We start from the raw sequence: 17,649 nt of genomic DNA on the forward strand, positions 1-17,649 counted from the left end.
ACACATGAACATGTTTACTCATGCCTCATACAGCAGAAGTGCATATGATTCGATGCATGATTACTACAGCCTCACAGGACAAAAAGTTCACACTGAGATAACTTTCTCTCCCCGACTCTTTGTCTGGCAGCAAAACCGTGTGGTTGGGGCGATGCAGCTCTATTCGGTTGACAGGAAAGTATCCCAGCCCATTGAGGGCCATGCTGCTGCCTTTGGGGAGTTCAAAGTGGAGGGAAATGCCAAGCCCTCCACACTCTTCTGCTTTGCTGTGCGCTCACAGGCGGGGGGAAAGGTGAGGGCTCCTACAGTGTACACTCACTGATCTCACTCGTGATGTTATCACAGCGTATTTAGTCTCTGAACAAAGAGTTTGCACAGAACAGCAACCTTTATCCTTTTTTTGTCTCCTAAATGTTGACGTCAAGAAGGTCAGAATTTATCAAAGTGCAGGAATTCACTTCTGTTGTAATGATGCTGGCTTTACCGTGGTCGTCTGTCTTTTGAGGTTATTTCTTTGTGTGGGCTTCCTTCTTTCAGTTGCACATCATTGAGGTTGGTCAGCCAGCTGCAGGAAACCAGCCATTTGCTAAGAAAGCAGTTGATGTGTTTTTCCCTCCAGAGGCACAGACAGACTTTCCTGTAGCTATGCAGGTAAAGAAAGACCCCTCCTGCTCATTTATTTTATATAAACATATAGTTTATAAACAGGTGACTTCTGAATGTACAAATTCTCTCTCTCTGGTCATTCTCCTCAGATTGGTAGTAAACATGGAGTCATATATTTGATAACAAAGTATGGTTACATTCACCTGTATGACCTGGAGTCTGGAGTGTGTATCTATATGAACCGAATCAGTGCAGAGACCATCTTTGTGACCGCCCCTCATGAAGCCACTTCAGGAATTATTGGGGTCAACAAGAAGGGGCAGGTGAGGACCTAGCAGTAAACAGACATGCAAAAATACAGACAATAAGTCAAAAAGCAATTTAAACAAGCTTTAACTAGTTCCTTTTATGGTTGTTCATCTTTTCTTTCTAGGTCCTGTCGGTGTGTGTTGAAGAGGAAAACATCATCAACTATGCCACCAACGTCCTGCAGAACCCTGATCTTGCCTTGAGGATGGCTGTGAGGTCAAACCTTGCTGGAGCTGAGGAGATTTTTGCTAGGAAGTTCAACACTCTGTTTGCCCAGGGAAGCTATTCGGAGGCCGCAAAGGTTGCTGCATCAGCACCCAAGGTACGCCTGTTTTTACTGCTGCATTGTAGTGTGAGGAAAATTCAAAAATGTCTAGGAAATATAATTACATTTATATTTAAGTATTGTTTTGTTTATCAAAATCAGTAGATGTAACTAGATTTAATGGCATTTCAATTTTGCTCCTGTTATTCCTCAATTCATCGTCACCTTGCCTCCTCTAAGGGTATCTTGCGGACGGCAGAGACCATCCGTAAATTTCAGAGTGTCCCAGCCCAGCCTGGCCAGGCCTCTCCGTTGTTGCAGTACTTTGGTATTCTGCTGGATCAGGGGCAGCTCAACAAGTTTGAATCCCTGGAGCTGTGCAGGCCTGTCCTGCAGCAGGGCCGCAAGCAATTGCTGGAGAAATGGCTGAAGGAGGACAAGGTAGAACTGCAGATTTGGAACAACCAGACTGCATTTGTAAACTTGGGCTGATGCGCAGATATACAGTAGACTCATTTCAAAAGTGATAATGGAAGTGATGGTGGTTGTCAGTAAACACAATGTTTACCCTGTAGTACCGTCTACACAGTGATCACTAACTCATAACTGGCTACTGTGATTGAATCTGTGTTGTAGCTGGAGTGCTCAGAGGAGCTGGGAGACCTGGTGAAGGCCTCTGACCCCACCCTCGCTCTTAGTGTGTACCTCAGAGCTAACGTCCCCAACAAGGTCATCCAGTGCTTCGCTGAGACTGGCCAGTTCCAGAAGATAGTGCTGTATGCTAAAAAGGTAATCGCTTCCCTTTTCCATTCCCTTATTTAGCTCTGCAATGACATGTTTATTCACTGCATGCATAATTCAACATATGAAAACACCACACAGTATGATTTGGTCAACGATTTTACATTATTTCGTGCCTAGAAATGTGATTGTATAAAATCATTATCACTGAACTGAGAATTGCATTTTTATCCAACTGTGCTCTTGCAGGTGGGCTACACCCCAGACTGGGTGTTTTTGCTGAGAAATGTGATGCGTGTCAATCCAGAGCAGGGCCTGCAGTTTGCCCAGATGCTGGTCCAGGACGAGGAGCCGCTGGCCAACATCAACCAGGTAATGTGCCCATCAGCATGACCACCTCACTGGACACCGACATGCGATGTTGCTCCTACACATGCTCTCCTTTTTTAAAATCTACAAATTTATCCTCACACATGCACACAAACACACAAAGTGCCCAGTGTGGGAGCCTTCATCTGTGTTATTCCAGATGTGCCAGCAATGCAAAGAATTCACTGAGTCAGTTACCCCCTCCTCTTTTTAAAGCCACATCCTTGCTGTGCTCAGTCCAGATCTTAACCAGAGAACTTGAGCTTCTCTTAAGTTAATACACACACTTGTTTTCAATTGTGGCCTCCACAGATGTTGTTAAATATGAAAAGCACCAGCAAAATCTGGCCCCTGGGCTTGTGATTCTCAAGAGCATGAGACTCTAATTTTACCTTGCGTGCTAACGCAAATCATGGTCCCCACATGGTAGAAAAATCCAAAATTTTTTCCTTATGTCATTCTTTCTATTTTATTTCTCTTGCCCTATGGTAGATCGTAGACGTGTTCATGGAGGGCAACCTGATCCAGCAGTGCACTTCCTTCCTGTTGGATGCTTTAAAGAACAACCGCCCTGCCGAAGGACACTTACAGACACGTCTGCTTGAGATGAACCTCATACATGCCCCCCAGGTGAACGTTCAGACTGGAGCGATTGTCCTGATTACAAAAAGCAAACTTCCCCTGTGATAGTATTAAACAGGATTTGTGTGTGCATGAACTTATTTAGGTAGCAGATGCAATCCTGGGGAACCAGATGTTCACCCATTATGACCGTGCCCATGTTGCTCAGCTGTGTGAGAAGGCAGGTCTACTGCAGAGAGCTCTTGAACACTACACCGACCTGTATGATATCAAACGAGCCGTGGTGCACACGCATCTGCTCAACCCAGAGGTATGCCGGTGGATGTTGGGTCACGCCTGTGAATATTGCTCTCTTGGGAGCCTTTCCTCCTCCCTTCTTGCCTTGCTGTCTCAATTTTTGTCTTTATTCTGATTCTCCTTTTAGTGGCTGGTGAACTTCTTTGGTTCATTATCAGTAGAAGATTCTCTGGAGTGCTTAAGGGCCATGTTGTCCGCCAACATCAGGCAAAACCTGCAGCTCTGTGTCCAGGTAGCATCTAAGTATCATGAGCAGCTGGGGACTCAGTCATTAGTGGAGCTCTTTGAATCCTTCAAGAGTTATGAGGGTAGGTATCACACATAAGTGGGAGTTTGAGTGCAGACTGAGGGCATGTTGGATTAAAGTGAGAAAATGTGTTAAATGGGTAATTTTACCATTTTTGTGCAGGTTTTAAGTCATCGTAACTAAGCTAAGTTTTGTGCTGTTCTCAACTTTCATCTGTACCAAAGGCCTGTTTTACTTCCTCGGGTCGATTGTGAACTTCAGCCAGGAGCCTGATGTTCACTTTAAATACATCCAGGCTGCCTGTAAAACAGGCCAGATCAAAGAAGTGGAAAGAATCTGTCGAGAGAGCAACTGCTACGACCCGGAGAGGGTTAAAAACTTCCTCAAGGTAAAAGCATTCCCTATGTCATAGCATTAAGGATGGATTTTATCATTTGGTAGCATTTTTTAATAAATGTTATACATTTGATTCAGTTTAATTTTTTGTTTTTCCTGTCATAGGAGGCCAAGCTAACAGACCAGCTTCCTCTTATCATTGTGTGTGACCGTTTTGACTTCGTCCATGACCTGGTGCTCTACCTCTACCGCAATAATCTACAAAAATACATAGAAATCTATGTACAGAAGGTAAGATCAAAGCCACTGATGAGACTTTATGCATTGTTACTACTTACTCCAAGCCTTATTTTCACTCCATGTTGACATCTTTATTTAGAATTTGTTGCATTTGTTTTCAGGTGAACCCCAGTCGTTTACCAGTGGTGATAGGGGGTCTGTTGGATGTGGACTGTGCTGAGGATGTTATTAAGAACCTGATCATGGTGGTCAGAGGGCAGTTTTCCACTGATGAGTTGGTGGAGGAGGTAGAGAAGAGAAACAGGTAAATGACCAATGGTTCCACTTTGTCTTGTCATCAGGCACAGCTGCTTCTGTTTGTTGAACTGGATGCAATGTCTGAATAATACTTATGCATCAAAATGATGGGGACCTGATGCAAAAATCTAAGTTGCGTTCAGTTGAACCGCTTCAATAATGTGTCTAGATGTCGTGATTACGTAGGCTGTGTTTACAACACAGGTCATGCTTGTGGTCTGCTTGAACCAATTGACTGTCCATTTGTCTTTTAATGACAGAATGGACTACTTAACAGAAAGACACAGAAGTCAAAAAAGCACTACCTTGGAAAAAAAATAATCATCTCTTTCTCAATGATGCCTGAGAGGGTGAACTGCAATAAAGTTGGAAGCACCGTGCTGGCAAAAATTTAAATATTAATAGAGTCATCTATCTGAGCTCACAGAAACAGAAGTGGCTGAAATATGCACATAAATAAATCTGAGTAAATATGTGGGTTCCTGTGTTTGTCTTTTGCTTTGTGTACACTTGCTAGTGTCTGCATTATGGAAGCTCAAATAAATATTTTTGTTTTGCCATGAAAAATGGTCCCACTGTTGACTCTCTCTGTGCCTTTTAAGTAGAACTGTTATCCTACTCTGTTTTTTTCGTGGATGCCTCAGTATTATTTGGAGATTAATTGTTCTTCGTCTGTTGCAGCTATTTGTTCATTCCGTATCCGAATATGAATGTTAGAAAGTGTAAACATGAATACTTGGAATAAATGACCCTGCTGAATGTGCAACACTGCCATCTAGTTTTGTGGTTGAGCATAATACAGAAAGCCTCTTCTAAAAGTTATTTGATGAAGTTGATGATTTCCATTTTCTTCTCAGGTTAAAACTTCTATTGCCGTGGCTGGAGTCTCGTATCCATGAAGGATGCGAGGAGCCAGCTACCCACAATGCACTTGCCAAGATTTACATTGACAGCAACAACACACCTGAGCGCTTCCTAAAGGAGAACCCGTTCTATGACAGCGCTGTCGTTGGCAAATACTGCGAGAAGAGAGACCCCCACCTGGCCTGTGTGGCTTATGAGAGAGGACAGTGTGACCTGGAGCTTATCAAAGTGTGTGGATCACATGATGTAGCATCCAAATGTTCAGTCAAATAACTCTAAAAGAGATAAAACTTTAATCATTTTTATGTTTTCTTCTCAGGTGTGCAATGAGAACTCGTTATTCAAAAGTGAGGCTCGATATCTGGTACGACGGAAAGATCCAGAGCTTTGGGCAAATGTGTTAGAAGAAAACAATCCTTTCAGAAGACAACTCATTGACCAGGTTAGATGTCCTCCAGCTCATCTCATTAAGCGACTGTGAATGAGTGCTATTTTTCAGTGTTTATTTTTGTCTTCTCCCTCTTTGATCCCATGTCAGGTGGTCCAGACTGCCCTGTCAGAGACCCAGGACCCAGAAGAGGTGTCAGTCACAGTCAAGGCCTTCATGACTGCAGACCTGCCCAACGAGCTGATTGAGCTGCTGGAGAAGATCGTGCTCGATAACTCTGTCTTCAGTGAGCACAGGTACAGCACACTTACCGTCTGTTAGGCTTTATAATAATTTGGCTACAATACTTTTTTGTCATCTTTTTAAATAATCCCTTTGTTCTTTGTATTTTCCCAGAAACCTCCAGAACCTGCTGATTCTGACGGCCATCAAGGCAGACCGTACTCGTGTGATGGAGTACATTAACAGGCTAGACAACTATGATGCCCCAGACATTGCTAATATCGCCATCAGCAATGAGCTCTTTGAGGAAGCGTTTGCCATTTTCAAGAAGTTTGATGTCAACACCTCCGCCATACAGGTAAAATAAATGTATTACTGCTCGAGCTGCCCTCATACTATTACTTTAAGTACTAAAGTCAGGTACTTATGGGCTGTTCAAAGTTACTTTAATATGAGTATCAGTTCAACTGCAAGTTTGTCAGTCGAGCATAACATAATAAAACATCCTCACTGCAGGGCATATTTATAATATACTTAAGGTTGAGTCCTTTTAAAATGATTGATTTGGTTTATAAAACGTCTTACATTGTCCAAATTGGCCAGTGCTATGTATTGCTGCAAGTAAACTGTAAATTAAAACTGTTAACTTACTTTTATTCGCAGTGTTTTATCTCACACCTTCTGCAATTTCCCAGCCTAAAATGCAAAACTCCTTGTTTCTGTAGGTACTAATAGAGCACATAGGGAACTTGGATCGTGCCTACGAGTTTGCTGAGCGCTGTAATGAGCCTGCGGTGTGGAGCCAGTTGGGCAGAGCTCAGCTGCACAGAGACCTGGTCAAGGAGGCCATTGACTCATATATTAAAGCAGTTGACCCCTCAGCTTACATGGAGGTGGTCAATGCCGCCAGCAAGAACAGTAAGCCGTTCGCTTGGTAGCACAACTCTGCTTCAAACCAATAGCTCCCATTTTAGTTGTCTCTCTTGTGTGATTGATCTGAGATGATCTTGAAGGTGTTGTTTGTATTTTGCAGATAACTGGGAAGACTTGGTTAAATTCCTCCAAATGGCCCGAAAGAAAGCGAGAGAGTCTTACGTGGAGACTGAGCTGATCTTTGCTTTAGCTAAAACAAATCGTCTAGCTGAGCTAGAGGAATTTGTGAGCGGGCCCAACAATGCTCACATACAACAGGTGAGAAAAATGTCCCAGCTGTTGTATTAAGAGGAATTTGTAGCTGTCGCAGAATGTGAGTGTTGTTCTTTGCCAGAATACTGAACACTTACCAGTAACTGCGTATCTATCTGCTAATTTCTTTCCTTCTCCAGGTGGGCGATAGATGTTATGAGGAGGGCATGTATGAAGCGGCCAAGCTCTTGTACAACAACGTGTCCAACTTTGCTCGCCTTGCATCGACACTCGTCCACCTTGGAGAGTACCAGGCAGCTGTGGACAGCGCCAGGAAAGCCAACAGCACACGGACATGGAAAGAGGTAACTATGACTCCTGTACCATGTTCATGCCACTGCATTAGTCAGTTTGTAGCCTCATATATACCATTCATATCCACATCCTAGTCCTAATTACTACTGGGATGTCTGATGTATCCGACTTGGCCCACAATCAGTAAACAAACATTGATACCTAATACCAAAAATGACCAGACTCTTTTGTGGTTTATTATGCCAGTGCATCAGAGTTGACAATTTAGTCATAAATTACAGTGTTGTTAAGAAGGCAAACAAGATGTGTGTTTAATATTTCTCTCTGCTTATTTAATGTTGCCCTGCTGAAGCCTTTTTTTGTTAATGTCGTGACATTCACTTCCGTCTACTGCTGCGTTAGAAAAGTGATAGAAGTATAATATAACTAGTAACTGATTGATCACGCCGGTATGTGCACTCTTGAAGAGATGCACCCTCTGAAAGGTGGTTATGAGAAAATTCATCAAGCCACAAGGTGATGAAGATGATTTTTTTTTTTTTTTTTTAAATTGTTTTCTCTCTCGTCTTGTTAACGCTCCCTCCTGTCATCAGGTGTGTTTCGCATGTGTGGATGGCGAGGAGTTTCGTCTGGCGCAAATATGTGGCCTTCACATAGTGATCCATGCAGACGAGCTGGAGGACCTGATCAGCTACTATCAGGACCGCGGGTACTTTGAGGAACTCATCGCTCTGCTGGAGGCTGCACTCGGTCTGGAGCGGGCTCACATGGGCATGTTCACCGAGCTCGCCATCCTCTACTCAAAGTTCAAGCCTCAGAAGATGAGGGAGCACCTGGAGCTCTTCTGGTCCAGAGTCAACATCCCAAAGGTGTGTGTGTGTGTGTTATCATCATTTGTAATAAATCAAAGAGTTCAAACATGAGGCGGCTGCTTGTGTGCTGTGAAATCTTTTGATTTATTACTCTGCAAAGATTTCAGCTTCTCATCAGCACCCTGGAAAAAGAGTAATGCTGTGCACCGTCGATACCTTTTCGTTTTTTTCAAAGCTGGCCCTGTACTAACATATTGCTGTTGCCTTGTGGTGATTAGACATTCTTTTACCCTTTAAGCAGTTAAAATCTATCTGTATGAAAATGGAAAAAGCTGTTTTTCTTTTCCCTTAAAGCTTTCTGTGCTCTCTGCCTCGACAGTACTAGATTTCTAAAAAATGGGCTCATTTTAAATCTATTACCTTCATTGATCAAGTTTCCTCAGGTATTTGCACTTCATCCTGTTAACTCCATGTTAGTATATGTGGGTAAAAATGTAGGAGATTAGAAAATGAGTCATACAGCATTTCTGTCTTATGTCTTTCATCATGCTGTTTTGTTTGTTATCTGCTTCTAGATCTAAATATGCGTTATAGCCAGATATACTCAGTATTGCACCATGGATTTAACCAAACATGAAAGAGAGCTTCAGTTTTAAACCTAAATGACTTTCACATTGTTGTTGTGTTTTCTGGGTTTACCAGGTCCTTCGTGCAGCAGAGCAGTCTCATTTATGGGCAGAGCTGGTTTTCCTTTACGACAAATATGAGGAGTATGACAACGCTGTCCTCACAATGATGTCTCATCCGACAGATGCGTGGAAAGAAGGGTTGTTCAAAGACATAATTGCAAAGGTAAACAGAAGTATTTGTGACTGAACTTTGTATTTCCTGTTCAAATGTCTTTACTGTTTGTGATCTTCGTATGGATCATTTATTTCTCCTCAGGTTGCCAATGTGGAGCTGTACTATAAATCTCTGTCCTTCTACCTGGAATACAAACCCCTCTTACTGAATGACCTACTGACTATTCTGTCTCCACGGCTGGACCACAGCCGAGCTGTCTCTTTCTTCGGCAAGGTAACCGGCGGCGAGGTCAAACTCTACAAATCCAACCTTGTATAATGCTCTTTACCTTTGCCATGCAGAGCAAAAACATGATATAACAGGACTCGGGTTGTTTGTGCTTAACCAGGTGAACCAGCTGAAGCTGGTCAAGCCTTACCTGAGATCTGTCCAGAATCACAACAACAAGTCAGTCAACGAAGCTCTCAACAACCTGCTGACAGAGGAGGAAGACTACCAGGTCTGTCACTGAGGTTGATTATAGAAAGCTGACAAAATAATGACTTGGTGAGAGCAGATAAAATAATTTTGTCTTAAATTTGTCTTATGCTTCTGCAGGTAGAGCGATAATTTGTTTGTCCTCCCTGGAGTTGTGTTATTTGTTGGATGCAATTCCATCTAATGGTAGCCACATTTTGTATATAGCAGTGCTCTCAATCAGCACTGACATTATTTTGTTCTGTCTCCTGCTGATGGCATGTGAGGGGAACATTTTGAAATAGTAAGTCGAAATAGTAGTCAGTATACCAAGCTCTTCTGTGGTCGGTGGGGTGGCTAGTGCAGGTGTCCCTCATCTCACAATCTGTGATGCATTCATTTTTTAATTCTGTGTGTTACTCATAGGGCCTGAGAGCATCCATTGATGCCTATGACAACTTTGACACGATTGGCCTGGCACAAAGGTTAGAGAAACATGAACTGATTGAGTTCAGGCGTATTGCTGCTTACCTGTACAAGGGCAACAACCGCTGGAGACAGAGTGTAGAGCTCTGCAAGAAAGACAAACTCTACAAGGTAAGAAAACAAGTGTTTCTGCTCTTGCAGCTACCTCCACATTCCTACAGATGGCACTGTTTGCTTTTTTATTCTGCTGGTTGACATGCAATATCTAGAGATGCTGTAGATACATGGACTAGCTAAGCAAAGACAGGACAGTCACCAGAAGTTGTCTCTTCACAGATGTTAATTCATGGAGGCGTTCATGTTCATAACAAATCAATTTAACACATTTAATTTCTGTCTTTCCCAGGATGCCATGCTTTACGCTGCAGAGTCTAAGGATGCTGAGCTGGCAGAGACTCTGCTCCAGTGGTTCCTGGAGGAGGGCAGGAAGGAGTGCTTTGCTGCCTGTCTGTTCGCCTCCTATGATCTGCTGCACCCTGATGTGGTCCTGGAGTTGGCCTGGAGACACAACATCATGGACTTTGCCATGCCATACTTCATCCAGGTCATGAGAGAGTACCTCACAAAGGTTAGTACTCCACTGAGCAACAACACAATGAGTTAATGTTTTTCATTGGTCATCTTTAGTTTCTGCTTTAGTGGAAGATTTAGATTTAATTGCTGTATTTTTTTAGAGGAGACAAGTTTGAAATTGTGCATTTTTACAGTGTACTAAAATCAGTTTATTTTTCTTAGATTGTTTGATTTCCTGTAGAAACCTGTCCTGACAGGTGGGAGGTGGACGGTAATCTGTATTATCTCAAAAACAGCTCATACGGGCCATTTTTAGTTTCGACGAGAGAGAAAGCCTTTTTAAGCAAAGGTAGTAAAGTACCGTATATTTGCCTGTAATCTCCCTCTGGTCGTCATGATGTCCTAAAATGCTGACCTGTGGACATGTGAGGTCACACGGGGTCATCTCTTTGGGTTCTTTTCCAGGTTGATGAGTTTGCAGCGAAGGTGACGGTCTCTGGCCCTCTTTTTATTTCTTTTATGTGTTCTGTCTGTTTTTTGTTGTAACTTATCTCTTAGGTTTCTGATGTAGGAACCTAGCATGGACACTGTAGACTGTGGCCTAACTAGCTCTGGTCCTGGAGAGATGTGGTATCATGTGCAGGCTTTTGCTTCACTTCAGCACCAACATGTTTTTTTTTTTTTTTTTTTTTTTTTTTTAAGACATTTAAAGTTTATCTCCTGAAAGCAGTTTCTAAATTATCCTCTTGGGGAACCTCATTGTCATGGTGGTTTGGGTTAATGAAATTCATTCATTTTCATGAAAAAGCTTTCATCTGTCAAGCAGAAACAAATTCAAGAAAATATGAGAATGAGGAAGATAAGCACTGCTGCCTATCGATTTTCAGTGTAAATAAGAGGAGGCTAAATGTGGGAATAATTTATTGTAACTTTGAACAAAAAGTTTTGTTTTCTAATTAGATATATGATATGCTTTGCAAAAGTTCTTGACTGCAAAGGTCTGAGAAGCACTTTATAAAGGAATACATCTGCTACCTGTTAACAATGAATATAAACTCTGATTAGCTGCTGGTTTTGTTATGGAGGATGGAAGATGATTAAAATCATTCAACAGACTTTTTATGATTGAGGGCTCAGCAGACTTCACTGTGTCCAGGATGTTTAGTGTCGGACCAGTTTAGAGCCTCTACAGTAACTTTAAACGCTGTGTTGATGACTGGAGCCAAAGCCTGTGCGTCATCTTGTTCTTCAGGACCAGGACTAGCCTGTTCTGGCCTAACAGATTCCTCTCACCTTCTAACTCCTCTCTTTTTGGGGCTGCATCTAGTGTTAAGTGGCATTTTTAACTCATTTTTTAAAATCTTAACTATTTCAGTTGTGCTGTGCAAATCAAAAGATAGATGTTAGAGTGCATATTGTATAAACATGACAAACATGGTGGTCTTTCCGCTTTGCTAATGCTCTCCATAGACCAGTAATGAATATGGGTGAGAAGATCGAGCCACTCCAGACTTGGTAGATGCATCCCCATGTTTCTAACTTTTAGTTTCAAATACTTTAACGGTCAGATCTATGCGGGGCTACAAACACTAACTTCAGAGGGTATGGAGTCCCATTTCTTCTGCCTCTGGGAGGAATTCTCTCAGTTTATTTCAGCTAATCAGGAAGTTGAACCTCTGGGAACCAAACACTTTGTTCCGTAAATCACTGGTCAAACTGGTAGGGGGTGAATCTAGCAGCCAGCCAATCAGGAGGTGAAAAACCAGCTTCACAGTAGTTAAGCACATACCGAGAGAGCACTGACATTTCGAGATGTCATGGGCGCCATCTCATTGTTGAATATGAACAGGCAGCATGGCAAAGTGATGCCTTGTTTTATAATAAAATCACATCAGTGTAATTAGATGCCAGAAATTATTCTTCATTCACACACGGCATATTGTTTTGTAGTCATACACAGAAAAGTGATGCTGTTTAACATTTTTACTCTTTTGCCCCACCTTTTTTTTTGTTTCTTGAAATTATGACCAAACAGAAATTCTCAATATTATATTTTCCATTAAATGAGTTGAACGATTGTTTAAACTGATTTCCACTTACATCAGAAACCTTTTTAGTATTCAGCTGTCTTTCCACATTTGAAGCACAATGCCTGATTATGTCTTTGCACTTATTGACTCGGAAGATTGGCACTACAACCTACTCACTGCGCAAATACTGTATGCCTGGCAAGGATAAGCTTAATCTGTGAGCTTCTAATATGTAGCTTGATTTTAGTACAGAAATACACAAAATCTGCCAGGAGGGCCCGCTTACAGCCATGAATGCGATGCATGTGGAAGCTGTGATTGTCATTTGTTGAGATGTAGCATCAGCATACAGACGTGCAGAGCTTCTCCTTTAATAACATATTAATTCACAATATAATATTCCTTTGACTTTAAATCCCACGTTATTTTTTTTCTTTTAAAGGGTCAGTTCACGCACTTCACAACAACAACAACAACAACAAAGTTTTTTCCACCGCTTCGTCCTGCCAGTGTGTATCTGCTTGTATTTCTGTTTCTCAAAACCTAACAAAAAAAATATATATATATCTAAAAAAAAAATAACATTTTAGAAACTCAAATTCAAATATAATGCCCTTGTTATCTTGTCATCTGTGATAATCCACAGACCTTGATGTCAACACTGGAAGCCATTCTCTGCTGAATGTAAATAAAAAAAAAAAATAGTTAAAGCTGTTGGCAATGATTTCTGTGAGTTATTCGATGATGAACAAGGACATCATATCTGATGAGACTGAGATCAACATAAATAAAACTGAATTGTACTGAAAAGAGCTCTCGGCAGTCACTATCTGCACATGGAGATACCAGTGGGGTTTAAGTGTTTATTTTGTTGTTTGTGATTTGGGTGAACAGACTCTTCAACTGTTGATTTAACATTTGTACTGGAAACTGTATTAGAAATTCTCACCAAATCTGCATGGCATCTTCTCTTAGGTAACCTTAGAACATCTGTGAAGTACTGTGTGCCTTTCTTAAGAGGATGTGATAAATCTGTTGTGTTAGTGTAGTCTTACAGGTGAAGCGTTGCACTTTATGGTCTATTGTAGAGCATCAAATAAGAAATTGTCTTTTTTAAATATAACTGTATGTCAATTCCATCACTACATTGTAGGTGTCCAGCAAAAATCTTTGATTTAGATCAGCCTACATTGTTTAACATCCATGTGAACAGGACACATTTTGAAATTTGCATGGATTTAAGAGGAGTCACAAGGTTTCCGCAGGATACCCACAATGTATGAATTCAGTTTTAGTGTGTGGGTGATCTGCGTCTTATCTGTCCTCTTTTCTCTGTTGCCCTCAGGTGGACAAACTGGAGGAGGCAGAAAGCCAAAGGAAAACTGAGGAGGAGGTGACAGAACCTCAGCCGATGGTGTTTGGTAGGTTTACAGGCAGCACGTCACCCCAAGAGACCAACAAGTGTGTTTTAGAACTGCAACGATTAGTCAATTGAAAGCAAATTATTTGCCAGCTGTAACTATAATAAACTGATTGTTTCAGTCATTTTTCAAGCAAAAATGTCAAACATTTGCTGGTTCTTAAATGTAAGGATTTGCTGTTTTTCTTTGTCATTTTTGATAAGTCTTTGGGCTTTGGACTATTGGTTGGACAAACGAAAACATCTCTTTGAGCTCTTGAAAATTGTGATTTAGAATTTTTTCACAGCGTTTTGACAGATAATTAGCAGTTTGATCCATAATGAATGTAATCCTTAGCTGCAGCCCTGCTGTGGTTTCTTGGTAGCAGAAACTTTCCTTCTGCTTTGAAAACAGCAGGCTGATGGGTTGCAGTATTCATCTGCCTGTGCCTGTTAAACTTGGTGCAACATTAACCAAATGTTTACTGATTGGATGAAACAGCTTTGTGAAACTTTACATTTACAGTCTTGTGTCAGATGTAATTTTTCCTCAGATGGTGTCCTGCCTTTTACGCCTAGAAAGAAAATAACATTACTGTATTTTGCATGACTATCTATTTTTACATTTTACATTGTCACAAAAATGAATGTCGCCATCCTGCCTCGTTTACTCATAGTGAACTGAGACAGCTGTTTGTGTTAGTGAAACCAGCGGCAACTACACTGTATAGACAAAAAGCTTTGGGCCATTACAAAGGTGTTGGATGGGGTTGAGGTCAGGGTTCTGTGTGGGCCAGTGAAGTTCTTAAACACCAAACTCATCCAACCATGTGTTTATGGACTCTGCTTTATGTACTGGGGCACAGTCATTCTAGAATAGAAAAGGGCCTTCCCCACACTGTTACCACAGAGTTGGAAGCACAGCATTGTCCAAAATGTCTCAGTATGCTGAGGCATTAAGATTTCCCTTCACTGGGAGTCAGCGGTTGGGCTCAGCATCCCAGTACTTTTGTTGAAATAATATATTTTGTCCTGTAAGGTCCAAACAAATCAGGACACACCTCTGGTGCCCAAATAGAGAGTTGTTTTAAAATACCCAAAGCAGTAAGCAGTGAAGAATCACAAAAAGAAACTTTGATTAATTGAAAAGTGAACCTAAAACTCAATAATAAAAATCAGCTTTTGTCAACAACCTGCAATGAGTAAAAAAGTTTAAATGTTGTCTAATAGCGTGTAACCTGTGTGAATGTGTTTGTGTGATCAGGCCAGCAGCTGATGTTGACTTCCTCTGCTGCTCCAGTGACTCCCCAGCCAGTGTACCCGGGCTATGGCTACCCCGCCACGGGCTATGCTGCTCCACCTGCCGCTGCTGCGGGCTACGCTGCTCCACCTGCCGCTGCTGCGGGCTACGCTGCTCCACCTGCAGCCGCCGCAGGCTACGTTGCTCCACCTGCAGCTGCTGCTGCTGCGGCCTACGCTGCTCCACCTGCCGCATATGGCTTCAACATGTAGGGGCCTGACGCCGCCCCTTCCAATCCTGTCCCCTCTTTCTCCCACACACACTCACACCCAAACTACACTGAACTGTGGTGCTCTGAGTCTCAGTTGGCAAACTGACGGCACAGAGGCCCCTGAAACTCACCTGGGCCTTCATTCTCAATGAGACTCCACCTGAATTCACCGAAACTGCAATAGAAACCCTTAACCTCTTCATTCTCCACTCACACACACACACACACACACACTTCAGGATGGCATCAAGGCTGTTGGACCCTCCCTTCCCTCCTCCCTTTTCCACTGGACATTATAACTGCATCACTGATCTACACAGCATGAAGTCACCTCTCAGCTCCTGGAGGAATTAACATACTGAAATTAACTTTAGTGACACCAGACTACTCTGTCCTGTTGCTGTTTAACGTAGACTTTATTAAACATAGAGCAGCTTTTTTCCCTTTTCCCCCCTTTTTTTCCCCTTGAGATTCAGCACTGACAAGGAAGAGACGTTATTACTGAGGAGCAGAGGGGCGTGTGTGCGTCTCCGCCTCCCTCCTAAAGCACTGCTACGGCCTTATATACTTTGAGGAGGCGGTGAAAAAAAAATGGGCTCATTTGTTCCTGTTTAATTTCACAACTGTCTCATGCTCTGATTAGAAGGACAGTTACTGTGCAATAGTTATTTTTGTCCTCTCACCACAGGTACAAAGTGTTTGCTGTATACGAACTAAAAATGAGGTTACTCTGTGTGCGTGTGTGTGTGTTTGCGTGTGTGTATGTGTGTGTGTTTAGCCTCTAAAGCCTTCGAAGGATACGTCACCAAACCAAGAGACACTCAGTGAAAGTTCTACTCCCTTGCAGCTGCAAACTTGTTGCTGGATCTCATCAGTCGACTTTTCAGACTCTGATGCAAACATCAGGAGTTTCAGGACGACTGTGACAAAAAGATGGAAGAAAAAAATGACAGGAGGTTAAATAATAAAAAAATGCTATATGCTGTAGTCTGTGCATGTGCTGCCAAACTATTAAGCTGCAACCAGGAGCACAATTTTCATGTTACACTCAAGTATATCATGTGTTACTAATGTTGTGTCAAAAACAAAGTGATGTTCGATGAAACCTTCTCACCCAACTAACAGAAAATGATGATGAAGCTTCTTCACACTAAATGAGACGAAAACACGGGGAAGATTAGCTCACATCCTGGTGCCAGTTGGTTAAAAAGATCATTATTGTACTGAAAAGTGTATAATTTAAGACATATTGAAATACCTAACCAATCAAAGAAGTCAAATATTATGGAATACCGTATGTATTGTCTATAGTGTGTTGTTGTAGTCTTAAAAAGCCAGAGGATTTTTGTAAGAAAAGGACAAAATGCAAAAACGGCAGGTTAATAAATGGCAAAGTTTAGAGGCAAAGCTGCTCATTGTGCTGACAGTTTGGTCTACAGTTTATTTCCTGTGCTGCCCGACAGTCCCTGTACGACACACCGAGCTGTGACCCAGAAGAACCCGAGCAGCACCACGACGCACTTTATCTGCACAAGTCATGCGTACGGTACAGGAATAAAGTTAGCACACAGTGTTGTATGTGCATTTTTAAGAAAAACAAAACTCATTCACATCAAGAGATTTACAAGCTCTCGGTCAGCTCCGTCCCACTGCGCCCTGATTTCCATCCCATAGTGGATCCGTACGCTGACATTTTGAGCTGCCGAAACCTGATTGATGGTTTCTGTTGCGTGAGAGCTGCCGCTTCTTTGTTTGGAGAGGGTGTGGCTGGGCTGTTTGGATCTACTGTTGCTGTAGGAGGATTTTGGAAGTAAAAGATTTAGTGGAATCCGATTTTGTTCTCCCTCTCTCTCGCAGCTGTATTGATATGATAATAGAGACTCTGAGAGGCTGCGCCCCGCCCTTCTTCTTCTGCTGGGGAACAAGAGGCCGGTCTCCTCTCACCCTGCGCTCTTATAAGCACCCACAGTGTCACCCAGTGGACCTTGTCACACTACAGGCTCCGCGGTTCATTTCTATTGCGGGGGGAAAAAAAATTAAATAAAAAACCGGACAAGTTCCACGTAGAAGCAGGATACGGACACAGCACCTTGTCCGCCACTCCTTTTTTTTTTTCCTCCGGCTTGTTTTGCTCCCTTACGGGAATAAGCTACTACTGTCGTGAAATAGCGTTACCATGGTTACAGATAATAGCCATTGGACATCCTAACTTCCTTGACAGTCCCAGTTTCCGCCCACTGTCAACAGAGAGACCGACTGGAGTCTCCGGACACATCTAAAATCACCTGCATCCAGGAAAGCGCACCAGACAGCAGCCGTCCATTTGTTGCGCGCTCAAGTCTACTTGGGGAAAAAAACCAAACTGAAGCTATCTAAAAATTTAAAGCTACAGACTACTCGAAGATAAACATTATACTAGAAGCCATTTTTTTAAA

General features: G+C 42.2%; 1 protein-coding gene across 5 annotated transcripts in view; it reads left to right on the forward strand.

Annotated features, from left to right (window-relative positions):
• Positions 1 to 17,645, forward strand: part of cltcl1 (clathrin, heavy chain-like 1) — a 28,105-nt gene extending 10,460 nt beyond the window's left edge. For 2 of the 5 annotated variants that reach the window (XM_046387977.1, XM_046387978.1), the window contains 29 exons: positions 131 to 292; positions 538 to 651; positions 756 to 929; positions 1,040 to 1,237; positions 1,421 to 1,621; positions 1,817 to 1,969; positions 2,171 to 2,293; positions 2,783 to 2,920; positions 3,018 to 3,182; positions 3,297 to 3,477; positions 3,641 to 3,804; positions 3,918 to 4,043; positions 4,154 to 4,296; positions 5,147 to 5,381; positions 5,473 to 5,595; positions 5,692 to 5,837; positions 5,938 to 6,121; positions 6,489 to 6,681; positions 6,797 to 6,954; positions 7,089 to 7,253; positions 7,797 to 8,072; positions 8,718 to 8,867; positions 8,961 to 9,092; positions 9,208 to 9,318; positions 9,702 to 9,872; positions 10,108 to 10,329; positions 10,740 to 10,766; positions 13,650 to 13,725; positions 14,968 to 17,645. In XM_046387977.1, the coding sequence (XP_046243933.1) occupies positions 131 to 292; positions 538 to 651; positions 756 to 929; positions 1,040 to 1,237; positions 1,421 to 1,621; positions 1,817 to 1,969; positions 2,171 to 2,293; positions 2,783 to 2,920; positions 3,018 to 3,182; positions 3,297 to 3,477; positions 3,641 to 3,804; positions 3,918 to 4,043; positions 4,154 to 4,296; positions 5,147 to 5,381; positions 5,473 to 5,595; positions 5,692 to 5,837; positions 5,938 to 6,121; positions 6,489 to 6,681; positions 6,797 to 6,954; positions 7,089 to 7,253; positions 7,797 to 8,072; positions 8,718 to 8,867; positions 8,961 to 9,092; positions 9,208 to 9,318; positions 9,702 to 9,872; positions 10,108 to 10,329; positions 10,740 to 10,766; positions 13,650 to 13,725; positions 14,968 to 15,215 (4,659 nt within the window). In that variant the 3' untranslated portion in view covers positions 15,216 to 17,645. The remainder of the gene's footprint in view (positions 1 to 130; positions 293 to 537; positions 652 to 755; positions 930 to 1,039; positions 1,238 to 1,420; positions 1,622 to 1,816; positions 1,970 to 2,170; positions 2,294 to 2,782; positions 2,921 to 3,017; positions 3,183 to 3,296; positions 3,478 to 3,640; positions 3,805 to 3,917; positions 4,044 to 4,153; positions 4,297 to 5,146; positions 5,382 to 5,472; positions 5,596 to 5,691; positions 5,838 to 5,937; positions 6,122 to 6,488; positions 6,682 to 6,796; positions 6,955 to 7,088; positions 7,254 to 7,796; positions 8,073 to 8,717; positions 8,868 to 8,960; positions 9,093 to 9,207; positions 9,319 to 9,701; positions 9,873 to 10,107; positions 10,330 to 10,739; positions 10,767 to 13,649; positions 13,726 to 14,967) is intronic. The other 3 variants (XM_046387980.1, XM_046387981.1, XM_046387979.1) reach the window with 2 other exon arrangements.
• The last annotated feature ends 4 nt before the right edge of the window (positions 17,646 to 17,649 follow it).

The sequence above is a fragment of the Scatophagus argus genome, chromosome 4 (assembly GCF_020382885.2).
Source record: "Scatophagus argus isolate fScaArg1 chromosome 4, fScaArg1.pri, whole genome shotgun sequence".
NCBI classification, from domain to species: domain Eukaryota; kingdom Metazoa; phylum Chordata; class Actinopteri; family Scatophagidae; genus Scatophagus; species Scatophagus argus.